Source organism: Tamandua tetradactyla, chromosome 2, assembly GCF_023851605.1.
Source record: "Tamandua tetradactyla isolate mTamTet1 chromosome 2, mTamTet1.pri, whole genome shotgun sequence".
Taxonomy (NCBI): domain Eukaryota; kingdom Metazoa; phylum Chordata; class Mammalia; order Pilosa; family Myrmecophagidae; genus Tamandua; species Tamandua tetradactyla.
In genome coordinates, this window is record NC_135328.1 from 213,656,157 (window position 1) to 213,683,149 (window position 26,993).

The 26,993-nt window shown below is 39.3% G+C and overlaps 1 protein-coding gene and 2 pseudogenes across 4 annotated transcripts in view; all 3 read right to left on the reverse strand.

The window, feature by feature from the left end:
* Positions 1 to 26,993, reverse strand: part of CLCN6 (chloride voltage-gated channel 6) — a 71,435-nt gene that overhangs the window by 33,881 nt on the left and 10,561 nt on the right. For 3 of the 4 annotated variants that reach the window (XR_013171281.1, XM_077151297.1, XM_077151299.1), the window contains exons 1-3: positions 3,630 to 4,166; positions 912 to 1,018; positions 184 to 310 (exon numbers count right to left, since the gene is read on the reverse strand). Coding sequence is in view for 3 of the 4 variants with exons in the window: in XM_077151297.1 (XP_077007412.1) it covers positions 184 to 310; positions 912 to 1,018; positions 3,630 to 3,990 (595 nt within the window). In the remaining variant the exon portion in view is untranslated. Of the gene's footprint in view, positions 1 to 183; positions 311 to 911; positions 1,019 to 3,629; positions 4,167 to 5,419; positions 5,486 to 5,824; positions 5,891 to 26,993 lie in introns of those variants that run through there. The other variant, XM_077151298.1, reaches the window with a different exon arrangement.
* LOC143674914 (extracellular matrix protein 1-like) lies at positions 11,499 to 16,263 on the reverse strand (annotated as a pseudogene).
* Positions 16,264 to 24,911, reverse strand: LOC143674915 (cyclin-dependent kinase 1-like; annotated as a pseudogene).

Genomic DNA, 26,993 nt, shown 5'->3' on the forward strand with positions numbered 1-26,993 from the left:
ACTAACTAGTCATTCTACTTCAAAGCAGAATGGTGTGCTCAGTCCAGCTATCTCTACAAGGTAACATGCTGACAATGTCTGCTCAAGGGCAGCCCAAATCTAATTATTTTACACGCATAATTCTTCTTGCCATCTTTACCCCTTGAAAGCTTTAAGGATAAAAATCTGAAAGATCCTCCTTACCTCCGGCCACGCTGAACAGCACCCCAAAGACTTTGCAGAGCAGCGTCCGGAGACGGACAATTCCTGGCACCTTCACACCATTCAGATAGCATTTGATCTCAGGAATCCCAGAACCTGCTGCCACTGGCTGGGGGGGAGGGGGGGGAGGCACACCATAAACTCAAATCCGTCAGCTCTTCAGTGACCCTCAAACCCAGACCTGGACAGCTGGGGAGGGAGAACTGATCTTCAAGGTCTAGCAGAGGTTCTCAAACGTCAGCAGCGTCAGCACCACCTGGAGGGCTGGGTAAGACACAGATGCTGGGCCCTAACCAGAGCTGCTGATCTGCAGATCAGAGGTGGAACCCAAGGCTTTGCATTTCTAATAAGTTCCTAGCAGATTCAGCATCACCTTTCCAACAACCAGTGCTGGGACCCAATGATTCTGATCTAATTGGTCTAAGCTGGGGCTCAGGTATAAATGTTTACTAAAAGTACCCACAGTGATTCTAACATGCAGTTAAGGTTGAGAATCACTGCCCTAATCTAGACTTTTCATCTTAATTAATCTCACCAGAGTCTGAAAACTTTACTTTGGAAGACATCATCTCTAAGTGAGCAAGAGGTAACTTTCTGCAGAAATCTATATACATTCTAAATCTAATTCAGTCTATGACATCCTAGAAATGGCTACAGAGCACAGGAATCTGAAATTTTAAAGCAAACAGGCAACACCCAAACCACCTCACCTCAATTAGGACAAGAAGGCTTGCCAAAAAGACAAACGTCAGGTTAAAGCCCAAGAGTTCAAGGAGGGATAGGGCAAGGCAGCCTTCCCTGCTGCACTCCTCCACCGCTGCAGAAACCAAGTTAAGGAAAATGTGTTCCCCAACCAAGAACCCTTCTTGCATTTACTTGAAATGGTGTAGCTTCTCCTCTTCTAAAACAGGTTGGCTACTTACTACATATCTTTCTATTCTCCATTTATAGATTAAAAACAAAACGCTGCCTGAGGTATGTCCTACAGTAGGAATCATTTTAATTTAAGAAATACTTCAAACATTTAAAAAGTAACAAACACAAGATGTAACGGAGAGGTTGGAAGGAACTGCCTGAACATGTAGAGCTGTGTTCCAGTAGCCACGTTTCTTGATGATTGTATAATGATATAGCTTTCACAGTGTGACTGTGTGATTGTGAAAACCTCGTGTCTGAGGCTCCTTTTATCTACTTTATCAACAGATGAGTAAAACATATGGAATAAAAATAAATAATAGGGGGAACAAATGCTAAAGTAAATTTAGACTGAAATACTAGTGATCAATGAAAGGGAGGGGTAAGAGGTATGGTAAGTATGAATTTTTTTCTGTTGTCTTTTTACTTCTTTTTCTGAACTGATGCAAATGTTCTAATGATCATGATGATGAATATACAACTATATGATGATATTGTGAATTACTGATTATATATGTAGGACGGAATGATCATATGTTAAGAATGTTTGTGTTATTTAAAAATAATAATTTAAAAAAATAACAAACACACATAATCTTACTCCAAGAAATTTCAGCATTTTGCCATATTTGTTTCAGATTTAAAAAAAAACTAAAATGTCAGATACTGAAAAAATGAAAAAAAAAAACTCTGTTTCCCTCTATATCCTGCCCTGGGAGAAACCACTAACCTGAAATTATTGTGAATCTTTCTCTCCATATTTTCTAAGTGCCCATATTGTTGCATGTTTTGAAAAATGATATTGTACTTTATGTACATTCTACAACTTCCTTTTTTCTCTCTTTCAACATGAAGTTTTTGAGAATTGATACATATTGCAGCTCTGATACATTCATTTCAATTTCTGTATAAAATTATATTGCTTGTTCAATTCCCAGTCCCTGCCCATGCAAAAAAAAAAAAAAAAGATTACATTGTTCAAAAAAAAAATTACATTGTTCGAACATTGCACAATTTTTCCATTCTCCCATTTTTTTCATCTTTTTTATAGTAATGTTACAAATTACTCAATTAACATAAAACAATAACTACAATAACAATAAATCTGCTGTAGTCAGGAGTCATAAACCATACCTTCCCCACCAACATTACCATCTTCTCTCGCTCCTCAATCTTAAGGGACCCGGGATGAGGCCCAAGCTGGCCGCCCCCAGACACAAAGGGAGGACACACCATGGGGCAGAGGAACCATCCTCCTTGTCCCCTGACAAGGCCTGATCCATCCTTATCTTTCTATAGTTTCCAAGGGCAGGCTAGAAGAAGATAGCTCCCATTTGCTTTGATTCCAACTTTTTGCTGTCATGAAGATGCAATAATGAACACTTTTGTGTACATTTAAGGTACATATTAAAAGAGGTATGCTTTCCTATTTGCTTTCATTTGCATTTCTGAGCAGTGGTGAGGTGAGCATTTTTAAATAGCGTCATACCATTCTATTTTCCTCCTTGAGAATCACCTGTTCATACCCTTTGCTCATTTTTCTATTGGGCTGTTTTTACTTTTGTTTTTATTGAGTTGAAGTAGTTCTTTCTATATTCTGGATACTAATTATTTGGCTCTTATGTGCATAATAGATAACCTCTCCCAGGTTATGGGCTTGCTTTTCATTTTGTTTACAGTGTTTTATTGCTGATTGGGTTTTTTAATTTTGACTGTTTTTATAAATAGAACATTTATTTTGATGTGATTGAGTTTATTGATCTTTTCCTTTACAGTCTGTATCTCTTGGGGTTTTGTTTAAGAAATAATTTCCTACTACTGACATCTTATGGTCATATTTTAAAGCTTACTTTGCTCATTTAATCTATAATTCATCTAGAATTATCTTTATTTATACTATAAAGTAGGACTCTGATTTTGAATTTTTCCACATGCATAACTAGATGCCCTCACATCTTTAAGGAAGCATCCATTCCTTCCTCACTGACTTACGACACTAATTCTGTTATTCATCAAATTTCTCTATCCACCAGCTGCTCCTTCCCTGTTATTTTCCATTGGTCTAATGGGCTATTCCTGTACATACCACACTGTTTCAATGGCTAGATCGTAAATATTATAAGTCTGGACATCTAGTAGGGCAAGTTTCTCTACTCGTTCTTTAAAACTGTCTTGCCTACTTTTGGCCCTTTACTCTTCCATGCAAATTTAGAAAGAGAATTTTCAAGTTCCAAGGTAAATTCTATTGGAATTTCCCTAATCAATGGACTAATTAGGGAAAACAGGTATCTTGATGGCATGTGTGTCTTGCCAACCATGAACATGAGTCTATCTTTCTACTTATGAAGGTTTTCTTTTTGTGTGTCCTTCAATAATAATTAAAAACCATCAAGCCGAGTGGCTAACAAATAGCCATTCAGAGATCATGTTTACTGTTAAACCTGTTTCTCGGCAAGAAAGCCATCGCAGTGACCACTCAAGTCCAGGAACACCAGGAACTGTGAAAAGGATACATGTCTGTACCACTCCAAACTTGAGTTGGGTGAAGAGTCGCACAAAAAAATCCACAAGGAGGCCCACCTGTGAAGAGCAAGAAGGCACCAACAGCCCATCCCCAGATGTATTAGGGACAGTTCCCTTGAGACACCATGACTCCCACACCACGTTTACAAGGCTAGGCAAGTCACCCGTGTTATTAACTGGCCATGCGTGAATTAACTTCCCTTCAGTCACTCTGGTTTTTAAGGAGATCCCTGCTCCAGCTTGGTGCCACAGCCCCTCCACAGAACAATGGAATGGGGTAGAGCTAAACTGAATGATGCAAAGAGGGGGAAGGATGCAGAAAATATATAAGAATAAGGAAGAGCATCCCATGATTAAAGAGTAAAGATATTGAGTTACGCGAACAACTGCTAAACTCTTTCAGAAGGCAATTTCAAAACAACTCCAAAAATGCTTTCAGTAATACACAGTGGGATAAGCATACAACTTAGGAAACTACTTTGAAAAAAACATTCATTTAGGGTACACCGTTAATGTAGGTTGGTTCATATCAGGCAAAAGGCAAACCATGGGTAGATAAGAAAACAAAGTGTTCCACCACTATTCTGCTCTCTTAAATCCATGCTGAGGACTTAAAGAACTGGAAGGACTTTGGATTTTGTGGATTCAATACCAAAGGCTTCCTTATGGCCTTCCCTCAAGTCAGTGCCTGGAGGGTTATTAATATTGATAAGAGTCAGTAGGGAGAGAAGCTGGTTGCTACATTAGAAAGGCAAGTTTCATATCAATATGAAACTAGAAGAATGACAAACAATTAGCTTGCTAAGGACTTTGCTTATTACAGAGAAATTTGCAACCGGAAACATGAATAGCAAAATAGACACCCTGGGATTTATTAACCCAAGTCCTCCTCCCAACCCTTTACGGCATCCATTAGAATGTTACCAAAGAACCTTCTGAATGCCATTAGTCTCACCTAGTAAGGCACTCCTTTACCTCTGGACTTGTTACAGTAAAACTTGACAGGTGCTATGAAAATAAAAATTGTGGTTGGCCCTTGTGGCTGTATTTTATTAACTACACGTCTATATTTTATGGGTAGATCATTGTATTGATGGAAAATCAGATTTGACATGTGTCATTTTGATCAACTGTCAGCCTTTCCAGTTTCTCTTTTTTCAGGTTTGACCATGTCAACTCAGAAGCTGTACTTCTAGAACGTTTTCTACTACAATTTTTGGCAATGTTTCACAACATTTCCCTATTTTGTGATTCATCTGTGAACTTGCTGAGCCCTGGGACCCCTGTTCATTCAGGCATATCTCTCCACCCACAACCGCCAGCTCCACCTTCTAGACAAAATTAGTAATGAAAAGGGAGAAAGCCCAGGACAGGAAATAAATTTGCTGAAAACTAGTCCTACCCTGCTTACTAGCATGCTATGCTAAAGGATAGGCACACCATTCGAAATTTTGTCCCACTACTTTGCTTTCTCCGCACGGAATGACTCAGCATCCACTGTGTACTCTATCTACCTGATAGGACTATGACCATATGTAGAGGGTAAGTCTTGACCAAACCTTTAACTGCTTACAGAGCACTACAGTTGCATGGTTCACTTTCATTTCACAAATCAAAAAGCAACAGAAGTAAGAAAACCTCTGTCAGCATTATTAACTAATATACACGAGAAAGAAAAGGCAGTCTTTGTTATAAGCAAATGGCTTACTCACCAGGCCAGTTGTCCCTTGGCCCCCTCCACCCCTGTGGCCTACCATCTCCCCACACCCTCTCTGCTCACCAGCCCAGTGCAAACTCCAATGGCAAACACCACCATCCACTTCACCGCCTCAAACCTTCGGCCTTTCTGTTCATAAAGGAAAAAATGATTCAGTTTGTTATTGGGTTATTTTGGCAGAAGGGAAGGTACACATCACAATCAACCATTTGACTAAATTCCACATGTACAGCAAGCATGGTGAAGACTGTATCACAGGGTATCATGGGGGCTCTATGATGCAGAGATGCTGAGCTCTAAGGGCCTGGGCCAGTGAGTCCTCTGGCTGGAAGGAGGCAGGACTTGCTGTCTCATGAAAGGTGGTAAAAGGCCAAGGGTAAGATAGTGCAGAGCATTTGGGACAGAAAAAGAAGCTTGCTTTGTTTGAGATCCATTCAATTCCAAGAAATCGAGAATAATGGGGCTTACCTTGTTATCCATGGTCTCCAGAACTTCCAGATAAGGGTCATTGATACAGCGATCATAATCCAAACTCTGAAAGAAGGACACATGAGTAAAAACATCACAAACAGGCAGAAAGAATTATTAAAATCTGGGAGGAGTCAAACTTTAGGTTCTTGCCACCCAAAGTGTGGATGGGCAGAGCAGTGGCACCCACAGCACCCAGGTGTGTGTTAGAAATGCACAGCCTCGGGCCCCCTAGGCCACACGTCAGAGTCTGCACCCTAATAAAGATCCCTAGGTGATGCAGAAGTACAGTGAAGTTTGAGAAGCACAGCTTTAGGTTAATACTCTATACTTCAGCAACAGTTTTAAATCAGCATATTTTTAAACACCCTGTTTCTGCAAAGCATTTAAAGACCTTCAGCTATCGCCAGCCTTGTTCAAATTACTTCATTAGATGTGAACAAATGCTAAACAAAAGCAAATTATTTTATTCTTTAAACTTTTGTTTTGAAATACTTTCAAACTTACAGGAAAGTTACAAAAATAATGCAAAACCCAAACAAAGAATTCCTATATACCCTTATCCCCCTAGATACCAAGATCACCAATTTTAACATTTTGCCACATTTGCCATATCGTTCTAGCTAACTGTCCAACATTCTATCAGTCCATCCATCTAATCTATCCATCTATACTTGGGTATCAACCCATTTTCTGAACACTTGTGTGTAGGTTGTATACCTCATGCTTCTGGAACACTTACTATTGCCATGGACATTTCCTAAGAATAATGACTTTAACTTATGTGTCCACTTTAACTGCAGTTATCAAGTTCAAGAAATTCAAAGCTTACAGTCTACAGTAGATTTTTTCATATGTCCCAATAATGTCCCTTTAGAGCCCTTTCTCCTCCCTTGCTAGACCTCATCCTCCTAGGAACACATACTACATTTAATTTTCACTGTCTCTTTAGTTGCTCATTCTTTTTTTTAATTGTGGGAACACATATACAATGTGAACTTCCCGGTCTCAACCACTCCCAAGCACACCATTCAGTGGGATCACTCATTCACATTGTTGCAGGACCTTCACTATCTTCCATGACTAAAACAGTTCGTTTCCCCAAACAGAAACCCTACACCCATTATGCATTAACTCCTCACTTCTCCTGCCCCCTCGCCCCCAGCAAACGGAACTCATTTAATTTCTGTCTCTATGAGCTTGCATATTCTCTGACATTTTCTTTGTAGTTACTATGGGGCTAAAGTGAACATTCCAAATCTATAATGCTCTCATTTGCTTAGACACCAGTTTAACTTCATTGGTATATACAACTATGTTCCTATATCCCTCAGTCTCCCAACCTTTATATGGTTTTTAGCACAAACTGATTGTTCATATATTACAAGTCCCAAACCACTGATTTATCATTACATTTTTGCATTTGCCTTTTAGATCCTGCAGGAAGAAAAGGTGAGTTATAAGGAAAAATAAAATAGTACTGGCCTTTGATTTATCCATGTTACTCTTAGGAGAGATATTTATTTTTTCAATCTATTGTCTATTGTCCTTTCCTTTCAAGCCTGCAGAACTCTAGCAACTCTTGGAGGTGCAGTCTAGTGGTGGCAAACTCAGTTTTTGTCTATCTGAGAATATCTTAATCTCTCCCCCCTCCTTTTTTTTTAACTACAAAGGTGTTTAAATTGTTATTCTAACAAGTGTTGTCTCTGCATGGACAGCTCTATTAGTAGGAGGAACCCTTTGAGGTTTAAACGACAGAAACCCAATTCAAACTAGTTTATGTAAATCAAATTAAAACAACTCACATATCTAGGAAGAATACTGGTTGGCTTACAAATTTTAAGGTTGTACTGCAGGAACCAGGGCCTCAGGACCAGATCTTGGAACATCAAGTTCCCAGCGATCTTTTTCAGTTGACCTCTTTCCTCTCTCCTTGATCCAGAGTAGAGAAGATGCCTCTCAGACTCTCCAGTCACATCACCCCAGCTCAGCAATTTCAGCAGAAAGAGGAATTCATTCTCTCAGGGTTTCTGCAGCAAAAAGGACCCTGACAGGTTTCATCTGCCCACCTCTTGGACCAATTACTGCTGCTGGAAGCTGGTCCGTTGTGACTGATGCAGTGTGGGCCACCCTTATGGAAGAGGGGAGAGCCAGAATTATGAACGCCATAAATATCACAGGCAGTAGTGGAGAACTCCAAATAAAATAGGATATTGTTACCTGCCGCAAGATAGGAAGAGGGGTGGACTGAAAATGGTATCTGAGTCTAGCAGCCCTGGGTCTTTCAACGTTGAGGGACAGGTTTCTGATGTCAGGAGCTTCCACGCTAAGAGGGTCTTTCAGTAATGACCGGCAGGGAGTAGGAGGAAAACTTAAGGGGTAATAATGTAGTACTATGAAGTAGGACACACACAAATCTTTGATTTAACTATGGATTCGTATGTACTGGATTGTGATAATTAAGTAGTTATTAATGAATGAAGAAGAAATTATTATTTCCCTATTTCAGATATCTCATTTATTGTGGGTTTTCTATTATTTTAAAATTCTTATTCTCTAAGACATTTTAAACATCATGACAGCTAATATTCCTATGACAATCAACAAATTACTTTAAACTAAAAAAAAAAAAGAGGGCCTTTCAGTCTTGTGGTCTTTGTTTTGGGAACCCTGCGCTTAGTGCTTGTTGGCTTGAGCCACACTGGATTTAGGGCTTGCCTGTACCTTCTTCAGTCTCTTCCTTAACTTCTGAAACTGGATGCATGTTCTCTTTAGGGATTTATCTTGGGAATCAACATGATGCTACAGAAGGAAATATTTTAAAGTCAGAAAGCTCGATACTATCATCTTTGCCTTGTGACTCTCTGTTCTAGTTTGCTAGCTGCTGGAACGCAATATACCAGAAACAGAATGACCTTTAAAAGGGGAATTTAATAAGTTGCTCATTTACAGTTCTAAGGCTGAGAAAATGTCCCAATTACAAGTGTATAGAAATGTCCAAACAAAGGCATCAGGGAAAGATACCCTGGTTCAACAAGGCACATGGCGAACACAGTTTCTCTCTCATCTGGAAAGGCACATGGTGAATAGGTCAGGGTTCCTCTCTCATCTGGGAGGGCACACGGCAGACATGGCGTCATCTGCTAGCTTCTTCTCCTGGCTTCCTGTTTCATGAAGCTCCCCGGGAGACATTTTCCTTCTTCATCTCCAAAGGTCACTGGCTGGTGGACTCTGCTTCTCGTGGCTATGTCGTTCTCTCTGACTCTCCTTCATTCTCCAAAATGTTTCCTCTTTTATAGGACTCCAGAAACTTCTCAAGACCCACCCAAATGGGTGAAGACATGTCATTGCCTAATCCATCCAGTTTAATAACCACTCGATTAAATCACATCTCTGGGGAGATGATCTGATTACAGTTTCAAATATACAGTATTGAATAGGGATTATTCTACCTTTATGAAATGGGATTTTGATTAAAACATGGCTTTTCTAGGGTACATACATCCTTTCAAACTAGCACACTTGCCACCAGTTAAGTTTTCTGAACCTTCGTTTCCTCATCTCTAAAATGGAGATTTTACCATTTTTTTTTTACCTCCTCCCTTACAAAGTGGTGGCGAAGAACAGAGGAAATGTGAGGAAACAGTGCTGTGAGAGTTCAAAGGAGAAAGAAATTAACCTTAAAGAACCTCTCTCCTGGGAGCTGAGCTGGGGTTTGAACATTCTAAGAGAGAGGGGATGAAGGCAGGGGAAGTTGGAGGTAATTGGGAATCATTGTAGAGTTGCGAGCTAAAGTTATAAGATAGTAAAACGACTTCCTACTATGTGCCAGGAACTTTATTCTCTCCAACTAGTGCCATCTTTAATGGGATTTAAGTGCCAATTACTGTGGGAGAAAGAGAGCTTTAGTTGCCCAACTTTTGTTCTGAATTGCAAAAAGCTGAATACAGAACATTTTGGGCATCCTGACAAACACAGAATGTGGGGCAACATCACTAAATACAGGATATGCTCTACATGTAAGGTATGATTGGCAACCCTATCTCCATCCCTCATGACAATTCTAAAAAGAGGTATTTGTTATCTCTAGTGTACAACTGAGTGACTTGCTCAAGGCTACAGACAAGAAATGGAACAACTGGGAACCAAAAACCTAATGACTGGCTCTAAAGCCTTACATTATATAACAAACTGTTCTTAATAATGACAATGGAAGATTAAGGTTTGAATTCCAGTTCATCTGCTAAGTGTGTCTGACCTTAGGTCATGTTCCCCATCTACAGCTCTGTGCTTCTGCTACAAATGGACAAGGGACCAAACAGTTGATCTTCTCTTTAGCTCTAGAATTCTGAGAATCACCTATATACTTAATCTCATAGTGTAGTGAACCAGCATCATCACCTGGGGACCTTCTTAGAATAACATATTCTTGGGTCAACTCAGACCTACTGAATCAGAAATTCTGGAGATGGGGGCCAGCAACCTGTTTTAACAACCTCTCCAGGGAATTCAAATGCAAGTTTGAAAGACTTAACAGTCAGTGATCTACAGGAATGCAACTTCTGTTTGTGATACTTTTTTCCTCCTCAACTTGGAAGCCTGGTTCCCAATATATTTCTTCTGAGACTTCTCAGATCTCCTAGAAACTTGATATTTATAATTTGGCATGGGCCTGAAGATGTCTACAATCTTGCTTTTAAATCATTCACTAAACGTCACCCCCATCCCCAAAGTGAGTAAAGTTATGATCCATGTGTAGACTATGACAGTCCCACCTTTGCCATCTCCTGGGTTATATTTTTAAGTTATAAATAACTTTTCTTCAGGTTCTTTCATGCTTTTACCTCTCCATTCTTCACATTCCCTTCAGTCATTCATCACTCTTTATCCATCATGTCCCAAATTTGTTTAAACAATGCCCATTATTCTCTTCATTCCACATCCTACAAAAATCACTAATCTCTCTGCTTTGCCCACAACACAAATGATTCTATGGTCCTACAGTACCTCACTGACTCTAGGTTGAATATGATACTTATGTAAACAGGATGGTACTGAAGTCGATGTATTCTAAAGTACAATTCGCTAAAGGAATTACTATAAAAAAGTTTGTTCCATCCAATAATGAGCTCTTTCAAGTTTCCTCAAGCACTTTAAAAGAATATTACTTTACTAAATAAAAATTATTTTAGCCTATTAATCTAAGCTAGATCCCCAAAAGACCTTTTACTGGGCCATTTTATTAACTCAATTCTAAAGTACCATCTAATATGCTCCTTTTATCTACCTTGTCAACAGACAAGTAGAATATATGGAATGAAAATAAATAATAGGGGGAACAATGTTAAAATAAATTAAGTTTGAAATGCTAGTGATCACTGAAAGGGATGAATAAGGGGCATGGTATATATGAATTTTTTCTGTTTTCTTTTTATTTCTTTTTCTGAATAGATGCAAATGTTCCAAGAAATGATCATGATGATAAATATGCAACTATGTGATGATATTGTGAATTACTGATTATATATGTAGAATGGAGTAATCAAAAGTTAAGAATGTTTGCATCTGGGGGCGGGCCACGGTGGCTCAGCAGGCAAGAATGCTTGCCTGTCATGCCAGAGGACCCGGGTTCAATTCCCGGTGCCTGCCCATGTTAAAAAAAAAGAATGTTTGCGTTTGGTGTTTTTTGGCATTTCAAAAAAAATAAAAAATAAATAAAGTACCATTTAATACATCTAATTCACATATGACATACCCACATATAAATTTCTAAGGTTTTACTGTACATTATGTATTAATTTCTTTGCATCATCTTTGCCTATGTATTCAAATTAAAAAAATAAAAAACCTCGCTCTAGAGACTAAAGACAATATTTCTTCTTTATAGGAAATGATATGCTCAAGTATATGAAAGACTTATACTGGTAATGAAATAGAGCCCCCCCCCCCCGCAAACGACAATGAGCGCAGACTGAAATAGAAATAGAACAAGTAGATATTGCATTTTCAAGGCTGATAAATGACCCAAAAGACTAAAACTAATCATATGATGGCAGAGAAGTATAAAATAACTAAAACTAGATGCAGGCCTCCAAACTATCAAACTCACCACCAACTGGTGCTAACTGGCTACAGCAGAATCACCTGAGGCAGCTTTTGAAAACAGATTCCTGGGCTACATTTTCCCAAAATCAGTACTGTTCAGGGTAGCACCAGTTAGCCTGTACTTGTTTCTAGTATGAAGAAGACTGAAAAAACACTGCCCTATAGATAAGCTATTAAAAAGTAAACAGAAGCACCAGAGCATAAGCTAATTTATAAATATGCAAGAGATGAGGGTCCAATTCAGGAGCCTTTTCATCTCATTACTGAAGTTGATACACTTTACAGAAGGACTATTCATATTTGAAGCAGAAAAAAAGTAGGTCACTCAAAAACTGATGAAGATGTTCTAAGATCTCACTTCCCTGATCCACCAGTTAGTTCTACTGATTCAACTGATATCCAATTGATACATTATTGATTTTATTTTCAAAGAATTCTGACTTTTTAAAGCAAGAGCAATGAGGTACATGCTGCTTCTGTACTATGTGCAACAAGGTCCCAACACCCATGTGTTACATACTACTGAAACAAGTGTACCTTAAAATATTTAACTATATATGATGCCCTGCTGTTTCCTATTCTACTTTTCTTTTGGTTAATGCTAGTACTAAAATAATGAAGCTTTGTCAATCACAATATGATCAATTGATTTCATCCATTACCCTTCGTAGGTGAGGAAACACAGCCTGTAGATGTTGTCTTGTCTAAGGACACAAAAATCAGAAGCAGTGATAGTCATGCCATGGCCATCAGTGTTTCCGTTAAATCTTTGACTTTTTACTCACCAAAATCCCATCATGAAATACATACATACATACATACATATATATATATATATATATTCCCCCCCCCCCAAGAGCTGGTTACTATAATGAGTGTTCAAGGAGGGTTGGGTTCCCTCCAATTGATCCTCCAAGGTTCTAGGATGAGTCATTCTTCTTGGGCTCCAGGGTGGGGCTGATATTTGTTCGCCAAGTTGGGCCCTGCTCGCCCTGGCCCTTGGGATCCCCTGTGTCTCCAGCCACTAGAGCCACACTCCTCAAGTAATTGGTGTTAAAGCAGTTGGTCTGTTCATTCCCAGAATTCAGGTCACAGCAAAGGGCAGCGTCTCGCCGGAAGTTATGTCAGGGACCACACAGGTCATCGATGAAGACCGATTTCTCCTCTTCAGCACAGCAGACCTGCTCTGAAAAGGGCAGTTCACACCAGTGGGCAGTCATGTTCTGGATCAGCCAGTAAATCCGTTTACATGTGGTGAGGAATCTTCCATTTCCATAGAGATAACCCATGAGCTTAGGGGTGATGAGGCTGAGGTTTAGAGTAAACATGTCCTGGTCAAAGCTGGAGTATGGAGCCCGATGGGCAAAGCACTAATGACAGGCAGGGTGTTGTAGTTTGCAAGCTGCTGGAATGCAATATACCAGAAATAGAATGGCTTCTAAGAGGGGGAATTTATTAAGTTGCAAACTTAAAGTTCTAAGGCCATGAAAATGTCCCAATTAAAGCAAGTCTATTAAAATATCCAATCTAAGGCATCTAGAGATACATTGATTCAAGAAGGCCGATGATGTTCAGGGTTTCTCTTTCAACTGGAAAGGCACATGGCGAACATGGCGACATCTGCTAACTTTCTCTCCAGGCTTCCTGCTTCATGAAGCTCCCCCAGGGGCATTTCCTCCTTCATCTCCAAAGATCTCTGGCTGCGTGGGCTCTTGTGGTTCTCTTGTGTTTTCCAAAATGTTTCCTCTTTTAAAGGATTCAAGACCCATCTGGAATTGGTGGAGTCACATCTCCCACTAATCAAAGGTTAATACCCACAATTAGGTGTGTCACATCTCTGAGGAGATAATCTAATCAAGTTTCCAACCTACAGTGCTAATAGCAATTAAAAGAAATGACTGCCTCTGCATGATGGATCAGGACTAAAACATGGCTTTTCTAGGGTACATAATCCTTTCAAACAAGCAAACAAGGCTGGGGGGTAGTGGCAACACCCATGGTCGTGGGTCTTTATGGCCTGTTCTCGGTCACAGTAGCTATCAGGGGTATCTTCCCAGGCCTTCCATGTACAAGTATGGTTGTGTCCTTGGTGGCACTAGTGCTGGAATTCCCCCTCCAGCTGGGTCAGAGCTTACAGCTGCTTTGGGATGGGGTCCATAACGGGGAGGTTGCATGGCACAGAGTGGAAGTGTCTCAGGTGGCAGATGATCTTTACATTGTCCAGTGTGGGCATCCCAGGAGGAAAAGGGAGCTTGGGGCCCGAGGAAATACCAGGCTGGTGGCTGGGACAGGCATAGAGCTGGTATTGTGGCTAAGGAGCTTCTTCCTGGAAGCAGGAGACTCGAGCCTCCCCTTGCCATCTGCAGCACCAGTGGGCTTAGGTCTTGACTTGAGAAGTCAGCCTCACAAAACTGGGTCATTGCATCCTTCCACACAGTGCAGGTGGTTTGTGTGGCAGTGGGAATATCCAGCAAATTGAGGGTCTCACCTTGGTGACTGAGGTGGGAATAGCCAGTTTGGGGCAAGTTCCAGGGGTCAAATATATTGACAGTCAGGGAGGCAGATCTGGTTCAGATTGTATGGAGAAGGCCACCTGGGAGGAAGCCATCCAGCCGGTGGCCCCAATTCCAAGGGTGAGCCCTTTTGGCAGTGTTGGGCTGGATTCCAAGACTCAGGTTCTGGGAGGTTTTGGCCTGTGAAGGGAGCTGGCTTTTCTTCTTTCTGTTCAGTAGGGAATTGGGGAGGGGGTAGCTCTTCTTGGAGGGGGTTGGCTTCATGGGGGTGGGGGCATTTATTTTTTTCATCAGGGAGTTGGAGAGGGGTCAGCTCTTCCTCCTGAACAGGGATGGGTTCCTTGAAGGGAAAGGGCTGTGCTTCTTGAAGCGCTGGGTAAGGTACTCTGACTTCAATTTCCTCTGCCCTAGAGCCTTGGGACCCTCCCTCTGAGGCTGCAGAAGTGACTTGGCCAAACAAGACCAAAGCTGCTCTGGATATCGTCCCCATTCTAGGGCAAGCACTGGCTGATGGCCACCTAGGAGGTGGGTTCTTAGGCAGATGTGAATTTGAAGGGCTGGGCTGCTGGAAGCCTGCTTCTCCAGCTGCTGTTATTGCTGTTATCTCATCATGAAATCTGAACAAACCTCTGCAATCTACCCCAATCTATTTCAATGTACAGTCACTGCATTCTGTCACTACAGACTGGCTTCCACCAAACGGCCTACCACAAGGTCACCAAAACCTCACATCTAATAGGTTCCACTGCCAGAGACTTCCCCTTACAGAGTGAAAAAAGTCCAAGACAAGGGAACTAATGTGTTAAACATGAAACAGGTACATCCCCCGTACATATCTAATCAATGGGGTAAAGGATCCCACCATCAGAATGTCCATTCTAGTCACATATAACCAGGAAGAAGAGTAGAAGGGACTGTGGTCAGACAGAGGAATAGATAGATGTGCACTATAAAAACACACCAATAAACTATTTTTATAGACATTCTCTTGACTACAGCAAATAATTTAAAAGAGGCAGCTTAGATAAAAATCACCATGAGCAGCATTATCAAACAACTTCTAGAGGTTTTAGCAAAATACTTGTACTTAGAACTTTTTAAAGAGGCTGCTAATAAACAACACTATGTCAAAAGATTTAAGCAGATTTTAAGTGAGACTTGAGAGCCAAAATAAGCAATTCCTTCATTAAGTTGTTAACTCTGACCAAGGCATAAGAATCAAATAGCTTTCATAACCTAACTAAAAATAGGACACTTGATAAATTTTCAAACCTATTCTTCACTGCTGTGGACAGCCCTTTAATCTCTGACTGTAAAACTTAACAAAACTGTGGCATTCCCTAATGTTAGTTTTATAAGTCACTGAAAAAACCCTATAAATTTAGCATAATTTCTCAAATCTAGATAGTAATTTCATCCTGAATGCTTAAACATTCAGGTCACAATCTGAAAAACAGTAGAAAAATATTCATCTTTAGGCAAGTTGTACAGTTACCATATGCCAAGAAACTAACAAGAAAATTTAAACATCCAGAGCATAAAATTACCTCAAAGCATTATGAAACTTTAACACATTTTCCTAAATTGTAATAGCTCCAACTTGTGAAACATAATTGCCTTAACGATTAAGATGATTTAAGCTAACTCAAAATTGTCCTGATTCCTGGCATCAGTACTAGATTTATAATTTTATTACAGTAACTGTTCCTCACAGTGAGATCTACACAGAATTATTATATTTAAATTAATATAGAACAGTATTTACAATTTTAAGTTACACTTTTGAAATTAGAAGAAATACAGCTCAAGTTTTACAAAAAAGAAAAATACATGACAAAAACAGACAGGGTTAACAGTAAAAATATCACTGCATTCTTGAAAGAACACATGAAAATGAAAATTTTTGTTGAAAACCTACATCTTCTTAATCTGATTGTCTAAATCATTAAAATATGGATGATTCAGTGCCATTGTGCCAGAAATTTGTTTGGCAGGAGCACAGACTAATATTTTTAAGAGCAAATTCAAGCCATTTTCATCCAAGTTTTTGACACAAGATGTTAGGCTTCCTGGTTTCCAATTGGGAAATGTATTCTTATAATGTCGTACAAATTCTACTTCTGGCCACACCCCATTACTGGGGTTACCCAAAGCTCTGAAAAGTTGATCAGTTTCTAAATACTCACAGAACAGCGGTTTCTTAGCTGTTAATTCTGCAAATATACTGCCTACACTCCAAATGTCAACTGGAGTTGAGCAATGAGCTGGCCCCTGCAATACTTCTGGAGATCTTTACCCAGAATGTTACCACCTCACGTGTATATATTCAACCAAGTATTCAAAAGCTCTAGCAAGCCTAAAATCAGCCGGTTTAATTGTTCCTTTGTCATCAATCAATAGCTTTTGAGGTTTTAAATCTCTTTGAAGAACTTTTCTAGAGTGACAAAACACAATCCCTTGTAGAATTTGATACAAATAACTCTTAAAAAGTGAGAAATCCATGAATGACCAAGTGGAATAGAATTTAAGTATTTACTGAGATCCATGCAAAGGAATTCAAAGATGAGATATAAACTGGAATCCTGCATAAGCATATCTAGAAGACTGACTATATTTGGATGACAAAGTTCTTTTAATAGGGAAATCCCTCAAATTACAGTACTAGGAACCCCTCTCTCTTTGCTTCCTACTCTCATTTTCTTTATGGTTACCACTTAACCTGTAGCTTTGTGCTACCCTTATACCCAATTCCATATGTACCTTCTCCAATATTCTCTATTTTGGCATAGTCTTCCATTGTTACTCAACAGGTAGCATAGATCCAGGCTTATTATCTGATACAGTGATAGCAGCAGTTACATCGGCATCACTCTCTCCAAACTTCCAAGAGCCAGGTTTGAAGCAATGTCTCTCCCTTACTTTTGAAAGATAGTTTTTCTGGATATAGAATTCTTGCTTGGCAATTTTCTGCTTCAGCACTTTAAATATTACCATTCCACTGCCATCTTGCCTCTATGGTTTCCAATGAGAATCTGGGACTTAATGTAATGAAATTCCCTCGTATGGGACATGCTTTTCTCTTGCAGTTTTCAGAATCCTTTCTTCATCTGTGGCATTTAATAGTTTGATTATGGTATGCCAGGTGGGTCTGTTTGGGTTTATCATGTTTGGAATTCACTGAAGATCTTGGATGTGTATATTCATGTCTTTCATTAAATTTGGGAAGTTTTCGGCTATTATTTCTTTGAATATTCTCTCTGTTCCTTTCTCTCTCTCTTTTCTTTCTGGAACTCACACAATGCACAGGTTTCTCAGGCTCTGTTCACCTTTCCTCATTTTTTCTGCTCCTTAGGCTGGATGCTTTCAATTGTGTTATCTTCAAGTTCCTTGATTCTTTCTTCTGCCAGCTCCCCACTACTGCTGAATCCTTCTGGGAAAATTTTAATTTTTGTTACTGTGGTCTTCAGCTCTGTTTGCTTCCTTTTTATAATTCCCATCTCTTTATTGATATTCTTTTTCAGCTCATCTATCATTTTCCTGATTTCCTTTAGCTACTTGTCCATGTTTTCTTTTAGCTCTTTGATTATATTCAGGACAAGTTTTTATAAGCCTTTGAATGGTATATTCCATGCTTGATACTCTTTATTTATGGTTTCTAATGCTTTAATCTTCTTTGCCTGAACCATTGATTCCTGTATCTTTGTACGTTTTGTAATCTTTTGTTGAAACCTAGATATTTTGGCATTTCAATGTGTTATCTCTGGCATTCAGATTGAGGTATCTGTTCTTTAAACGTGTATCTAGCTAGCATTATGACAGTGCTTTCCTTGAATGCCAGGAGCTAATACAAAAAGAAAGAAAGAAAAAACCGAAGATGGCAGAATAGGATAGGCTGAGTTTACCCCTGCATGCGGAACAACTAAAGAAAGGACACAAAAACAACCAAGACAGCAGTTCAAGGGTATAAGTGACCAGAGAGGGACTTCTACATTATATAGAGAGGACCTGGATGAAAAAAACAGAGGAACTATGAGTGAGAGGATGGGGTGAGTTTACTGGGGCAGGCTGCAACAGGTGCTGAAGGAATTGCATGTTCCTGTGCTTCCACCTCCATATCAGCTTGAGAGATCTTCCCTTTCAGCTCCACCGCCCTTGGGAGGTCCCCTGTGGGAACCCAAAAGCCAGCAGATGTAGTATACCTACACCTGGCTGCTGGTGCCACTCCCCACCCCTGACTCAGGTTGCTGTGGGTGCCTGGTTTGGGGGGACACTGGGAGGTCTTCCCTCAGGAAGATGGGGGATGCAGAGCAGAGTTGTCCAACATGACCCGTGAAAGAGACTCTCTGTGTCTGCTACCTCTGTCTTACTCCACAGAGACCCAGAGTGCTCATGGCATGCATGAGTGGAGAAGTGGGGATGAGGGACAGAGCAGTGTTGCACTGCCAGACACACCCTTGCTGTGGGCAGGAGGAGTTTAAACTTTCAGCCACAGCCTAAGGTCATTCCATGTGGAAGCCTGGAAAGCACCAGACCCATCGTACCCTTTTGGGAGTTCAAAAGTGTCATCTGCTGAGAAGACTGGGAAAGCACACTCTGGCAAACTGCCTCTCTCCCTAGTTTTTAACAGATCTCCAACTAGGTTGCACCTCCTCCATCAGGTCTCAGTCTTGGTTTGCTGGGAAATTATCAATGAACCAAGTGCAAAACGAGACCTTCAACACAAACCCAAGCTACTATAAAATTTTAGATGAACAAGGGGAATCAATTTTCAAAATAACCTTCTCAAGATAATCAAATACTGAAAAATAAACAAAAAAACACTAAGCACATGAACAATCAAGATGGCAGGGCCAAGTCAAATGACCAAATTAAAATGCTGAGGAGACACAGAATTTGGAACAATTAATCAAAGATGTTCATACAAATCTCCTAAATAACTTCAATGGGTTGGCTAAAGACATAAGATATATAAAGAAGACACTAGAAGACATAAAGAAGAATTTGAAAGAAAAAAATAGAAAAACAGTAGATCATACAGAAATGAAAGTTAATACAGATCAAATTAAAAGTATACTAGTGACACACAACAGCATAGCTGAAGGAGGAGAGGCAGAAGAAAGAATAAGCGAACTAAATGCAAGGTCACCTGAATCTGAATACACAAAAGAACAAATGTTGAAAAAGATGGAAAACACTAAATTGGATCTCAGGGAAATGATGGACAACACAAAGGGCCAAATGTTAAGAATCACTGGTGTCCCAAAAGAGAAGAGGGCTAGGAAGATTATGTGAAGAGATAATTGAGGAAAACTTCCCAATCATTACAAAAGATATAAATATGCCAATCAAAGAAGCTCAATGAACTCCAAATAGAATAAATCCAAACAGACCCACTCCAAGACATATACTAATCAGACTATCAAATGCTGAAGAGGAAGCATAAAATCCTGAAAGCAGCAATAGGAAAGCAATCCACCAGACACAAGGGAAGCCACATAAGACTAAGTTCAGACTACTCAACAGGCACCATGGAGGAAAGAGGGAGTGGTATGATATATTTAAGATTCTGAAAGAGAAATATTTCTAGCCAAGAATTCTTTATCCAGTAAAATTGTCCTTCAAAAGTGAGAGAGAGAGAAGAAAAAATAAAAAACAAAAACAAACAAAAAATGAAAAAAAACAAAAGAAAAAAGTGAGGGAGAGAACAAAATTTTCACAAATAAACAAATAGGAAAAGAATTTGTTAACAAGAGACTTCCCCTGTGAGAAATACCAAAGAGAGCTCTGTTGGTTGAAAAAAAAAGACAGGAGAGACAGATCTGGAGAAGTGCACAGAATTGAAGAGTACCAAAAAGAGAGGAAAAAACATACAGACATCTGAAAAATAAAAAACAAAGGATAAAATGGTAGATTCAAGAACTGCCTACACAGTAATAACTTTGAAATTTAATGGACTAAACTCCCCAATTAAAAGATACAGATTGGCAGAATGGATTAAAAATATGATCCATCTGTATGCTGCTTATAAGAAACTCATCTAAAACCCAAGGATACAAATGGATTGAAAATAAACGGATGGAAAAAGATATACCACACAAACTGTAAACAAAATAATTCAGGAGTAGCTATACTAATAATGTGAACTAAAACAGACTTTAAATGCAAAGATGTCATAAATGATAGGGAAGGACATTACATATTAATAAAAGGGACAATTCACCAATAAGAAATAACAATCATAGCTGTTTATGTACCCAGTCAAGGAGCTCCAAAGTACATGAAACAAACAATGCAAAACTGAAGTGAGTAATAGATGTTTTAACAATAATAGTGGGAGACTTCAATACACCACTCTCCTATACACCACTATAGACAGAACAACCAGATAGAGGATCAACAAGGAAATAGAGAACTTATACAATGTGATAAATGATCTATATATGTATATAGACAGAAATATATAGATCGCGACACCCCAAAACATCAGATAAACATTCTTCTCTACTGTTCATGAAGTCTTCTCCAGGACAGATCATATGCTGGGGCACAAAACAAGTCTTAATAAATGTAAAAAAGACTGAAATTATTTGAAGCACACTTTCTCTGACCACAATGGAATGAAGCTGGAAATCAATAACCACCAAAGAACCAGAACTTTCACAAATATATGGCAAATAAATAACACACTCTTAAACAACCAGTAGGTCAAAAGAAATTGTGGGAGAAATTGTTAAGTATCTGGAGACGAATGAAAACAAAGATATAACATACCACAACTTACGGGATGTGGCAAAGGCAGTGCTGAGAGGGAAATTTATTGCCCTGAATGCCTATATTAAAAAAGAAGAAAGAAAAAAATCGAGGACTTACCCACTCACCTGGAGGATCTAGAGAAAGAACACCAAATTAACCCCAAAGCAAATAGAAGAAAAGTAATAAAGAAGATTAAGGCAGAAATACATGATTTGGAGGAAAAAAACAAATAGAATCAATAAAACCAAAAGTTGGTTCTTTAAGAAAATCAATAAAAATCGATGGACCCTTAGCTAGGCTGACATAGAAAAAAAGAGGATACAAATAAGTAAAATAAGAAATGAGAGTAAGGGTCATTATCATGGACCCTAAAGAAATTTTAAAAATCATAAGAGGATACTATGAACAACTATACACTAACAAACTTGACAACTTAGATGAAATGAACAAGTTCCTAGAAACACATGAACAACCTATACCAACTGGAGAAGAAACAGGACCTCAACAAACCAATCACAAGTAAAGAGATTCAGTCAGTCATCAAAAGCCTTCCTACAGAGAAAAGTCCAGGACTAGAGGGCTTCACCAGAGAATTTTATCAAACATTTCAGAAAGAACTAACACCATTCCTGCTCAAACTCTTCCCAAAATTTGAGGAAAAACGAATGCTACCTAATTCATTTTATGAAGCTAAGATCACTCTAATACCAAAACCAGATAAAGATACTACAATACCAAAATCAGATAAAGATACTACAAAAAAAGGAAAACTATAGGCCAATCTCCCTAGTGAAGATACATGCAAAAATTCTCAACAAAATACTTGCAAATGGAATCTAATGGCACATTAAAAGAACTATACACCACAACTAAGTGAGATTTATCCCACCTATGCAAGAGTGGTTCAACACAAGAAAATCAAACAACATAATAAAGAACACTAACAAATTGAAAGGAAAAATCACATGATCATCTCGACTGATGCTGAAAATACATTTAAAAAATTCAGCATCCTTTTCTTACAACAACACTTAAAGGTAGGAATTGAAGGAAACTTCTGTATTAGTTTGTTAAGCTGCCGGAATGCAATATTCCAGAAATGGAATGACTTTTACAAAGGAAATTTAATAGTTATAAGTTTAGTTCTAAGGCCATGAAAATGTCCAAATTAAGGCACCCAACAAGAGGTTACCTTCATTCAAGGAAGGCTGATGCAGTCCGGAGTACCTCTATCAATGAGAAGGCACATGGCTGGCATGCTGGCCCTTGTTTCTGTTTCGTTGCTTTCAGCTTCTGATATCACTGGTTTCCTCTCTAAGCATCTGTGGGCCTCCACTTAGCTCCTCCAGGACCCAATCTGGGTTCTAGCTTGCTTAGCATTTTATGGGAAAGCACGTGATGACATCTACTGGGCTCTGCCCATGTCCAGTCATCTGCTCTCTCTGTCAGCATTCCAAGCATTCCCAAATACCCATGTATCTGTCAGTCCCGAAGCAACTGTTGTCCAAGCATCTGCATCTGTGGTTTCTTCAAAATGTTTTCCTTTTAAAGGACTCCAGTAAACTAATCAAGACCTATCTTCAATGGGCAGAGTCACATCTCCATCTAAGCAAAGGGCCACACTCACAATTGGGTATGCCACATCTTCATGGAGATAATCTAATTGAAAGGTCATACCCCCAACTGGGAGTGTGGCATCTCTGTAGAGATAGTCTAATCACAAGGGTTTCCACTCTACAATATCAACTCAGGATTAAAAGAAACAAATGCCCCCACAAGACTGGATCAAGAGTAAAACATGATTTTTCTGGGGTACATATTAATTTCAAATTAGCAACACTTCCTCAGTATGATAAAGGTCCATATATGAAAAACCCACAACTAGCATCATACTCAACAGTAGGAGACTGAGAGCATTTCCCCTAAGATTGGGAAGGAGACAAGGATACTCAATGTCAACAACATAATTTAACACTATTGCTAGAAGTTCTAGCTAGAGCAGTCAGGCAAGAAAAAGAAATAAAAGGCATTCGAACTGGAAAGGAAGTAGTAAAACTTTAATTATTTGCAGACGACATGACCCTATATCTGGAAAATCCTGAGAAATCTACAACAAAGCTATCTGAGCTAATAAACAAATTCAGCAAAGTGGCAGGATACAAGATCAATGCACAAACATCAGTAATGTTTCGACACACAAGTAATGACCTAACTGAGGAAGCTATTCAGAAAAAAATTCAATTCACAATAGAAAATAAGAGAATTAAATATCTAGGAATAAATTTAACCAGGTGTGTAAAGGACCTGTGCATAGAAAACTACAAAACATTGCTAAAAGAAAGCAAAGATGATCTAAACAGATGGCAAGACATGCCATGTTCATGGATAGCAACACAACTGACATTATTTAGATGTCAATTCTATCCAAATTGATTTACAGACTCAATGCAATAGCAATCAAAATTCCAGTAACCTACTTTGAAGATTTGGAAAAGCTAGTTATCAAATTTATTGGAAAGGAAAGTGGGCCTGAATAGACAAAAACATACTAAAAAAGGATAATGAAGTAGAAGGACTTACATTTCCTGATTTTAAAGCTTAATTTAAAGTCACAGTGGTCAAAACAGCATGGTCTTGATGCAAAGATAGACATACTGATCAATGGAATCAAATTGAGAGTTCAGAAATAGATCTCCAGATTTATGGCCAATTGATCTTCGATAAGGCCCCCAATCCACAGAACTGGGATAGAACTGTCTTTTCAATAAATAGAACTGGGAGAACTGGATATACATAGGCAAAGGAATGAAAGAGATTCCTTATCTCACACCCTATACAAACATTAACTCAAAGTGGATCAAAGACCTAAGTATAAGAGTCAGTATATAAAACTCCTAGAAGAGAATATAGGGAAACATCTTCAAGACCTAGTATTAGGAGGGAGCTTCTTAGACACTACACCCAAAGCATAAACAAAAGAAAAAGTAGATAAATGGGAACTCCTCAAAATCAAATGCTCCTGTGCCTCAAAGGACTTCGTCAAAAAGGTGAAAAGGCAGACAACTCAAAGGGATAAAATATTTGGAATCCACATATCCAAAAAGAGTTTGATATCCAAGATCTATAAAGAAATCATACATCTCAACAACAAAAGAACAAACGACCTAATTATAAAATGGGCAAAAGATATGAATAGACATCTCTCTGAAGAGGAAATACAAATGGCTAAAAAGCACATGAAAAGATGTTCAACTTCATTACATATAAGAGAAATACAAATCAAAACTGCAATGGGATACTATTTCACACTTACAAGAATGGCTGCCATTAAACAAACAGGAAACTATAAATGTTAAACAGGATGTGAAGAAAATGGAACACTTATTCACTGCTGATAGGAATGTATAACAGTACTGGGGAAGACAGTTTGGCAGTTCCTCAGAAAACTTCATATTCAGTTGCCCTATGAGCTGGCAATACCACTACAGAATTTATACCGAGAAGAGCTGAATGCAGTGTCATTAATAGACATTTGCACACCGATGTTAATAGCAATAATATTCACAATTACCAAATGATGGAAATAATCCAAATGTCCATCAACTGACTGTATAAACAAAATGTGGTATATAGACTTCCAGGTCAAGATGGCGGCTTAACAACGTCCTCCAGAACAACTACTAAATAACCAGAAACAGTACAGAACAGCTCCTGGAGCCACGACAGTGACCAGACACACAGCGTACCCCAGTCTGGACCAGTTGGACCGGCTGCAAGCAGCCCCCCAGAACCGTGAGTTCCCAAAGCTGCAGCGGCCAGCGCCCCTCCCCCACAGGCTGCTTCCCAGAGGGGAAAGGAAAGGACTTTACCAGCAGCAGGGACTAGGCACAATCAAACGCCAATTGTGGAACTAATTAACAAATTTTGACTACTAAAAATAGGCCCCCAGCTTAGGTGAACCTGATCAAAGCAGAGGTTGCTCATTTTTGTCCCGGCACCAAGGGGGCAAGACTGACAGAAAAAGGGGAAAAAAAAAAAAAAGAAGGAAACAGAGGTTTTTGTGGCTGTGTATCTACAAAGGCTTGACTGCCTCTGGATACAGCGGCAGGACTTTTCAGGCGGCAACTGCCCCAGGCATAGGCAGAAGTGAGCTCTTTTGGAGGCTTATCTGGAGCTTGTGCCTTCCCCAGGGGAGGGGTGAAGCCTCACCCAGGTGGAATCCCTCCATCAAGGAATTCAGACACCAGGGCTTGGTAATTTGAAGCCATTAAAACCAGCCTACAACCTCTCCTCTGTCTCCACCACGCCCCCAGCAGGGAGAGTCTGCCAAAGTTAAAGGTACCGCATCATCTTATGCTGGTGGGACCTGCAGTCAGACAAGTGCCACATACTGGGCAGGATAAGAAAAACAGACTCCAGAGACTTCACAGGAAAGTCTTTCAACCTGCTGGGTCTCACCCTCAGGGAAAACCAACGCAGGTGACTCTTTCCTCCTGATAGGAGGCCAGTTTGGTCTGGGAAAATCTGGTTGGGGTCTATAATATCTAAGTAGATACTCCTAAGTGTGTGTGGGGTAAAGGCACCACACAAGCAGGGCAAGAAACAAGAAAACAAGAACCGAAAAATTCTCCTCTGTTAAACAAAACTTAAGCTAAAGGTCCGGATAAAGCTGAACGGAATGGTAAAGAACAGATAGACAACAAATTCATCCAGCAAGAAAACTCTAGATAAAAGAAGTGAAAGCAATCTCCAGAATAAACTAATTAAGGTAATTAAATGCCTAGATGCCAGCAAAAAATAACAAATCACACTAGGAAAATTGAAGCTATGGCCCAGTCAAAGGAACAAACCAACAATTCAAATGACGTACAGGAGCTGAAACGATTAATTCAGAATGTACGAACAGACATGAAAAACCTCATCAAAAACCAAATCAATGAACTGAGGGAGGATATAAAGAAGGCAAAGAAAGAACAAAAAGAAGAAACTGAAAGTCTGAAAAAACAAATCACAGAACTTATGGGGATGAAAGACACAGCAGAAGAGATGAAAAAAACAATGGAAACCTACAATGGTAGATTTCGAGAGACAGAACATAGGATTTCTGAACTGGAGGATGGAACATCTGAAATCCAACAAGAAAAAGAAACTATAGGGAAAAAAAGGAAAAATGTGAGCAGGGACTCGGGGAATTGAAAGACAATATGAAGCACACGAATATACGTGTTGTGGGTGTCCCAGAAGGAGAAGAGAAGGGAAAAGGAGGAGAAAAACTAATGGAGGAAATTATCACTGAAAATTTCCCAACTCTTAGTAAAGACTTAAAATTACAGATCCAAGAAGTGCAGCGTACTCCAAAGAGAACAGATCCAAATAGACATACTCCAAGACATTTAATAATCAGAATGTCAGAGGTCAAAGAGAAAGAGAGGATCTTGAAAGCAGCAAGAGAAAAGCAATCCATCACATACAAGGGAAGCCCAATAAGGCTATGCGCAGATCTCTCAGCAGAAACCATTGAGGCGAGAAGACAGTGGGATAATATATTTAAATTATTAAAAGAGAAAAGCTGCCAACCAAGAATTCTATATCCAGCAAAATTGTCCTTCAAAAATGAGGGAGATATTAAAACATTTTCAAACAAAAAAATCACTGAGAGAATTTGTGAACAAGACACCAGCTCTGCAAGAAATACTAAAGGGAACACTAGAGACAGATACGAAGACAGAAGAGAGAGGTGTGGTGAAGAGTGTAGAAAGGAAGACTATGAGTAAAGGTAAAAAGAAGAAAAATTAGAT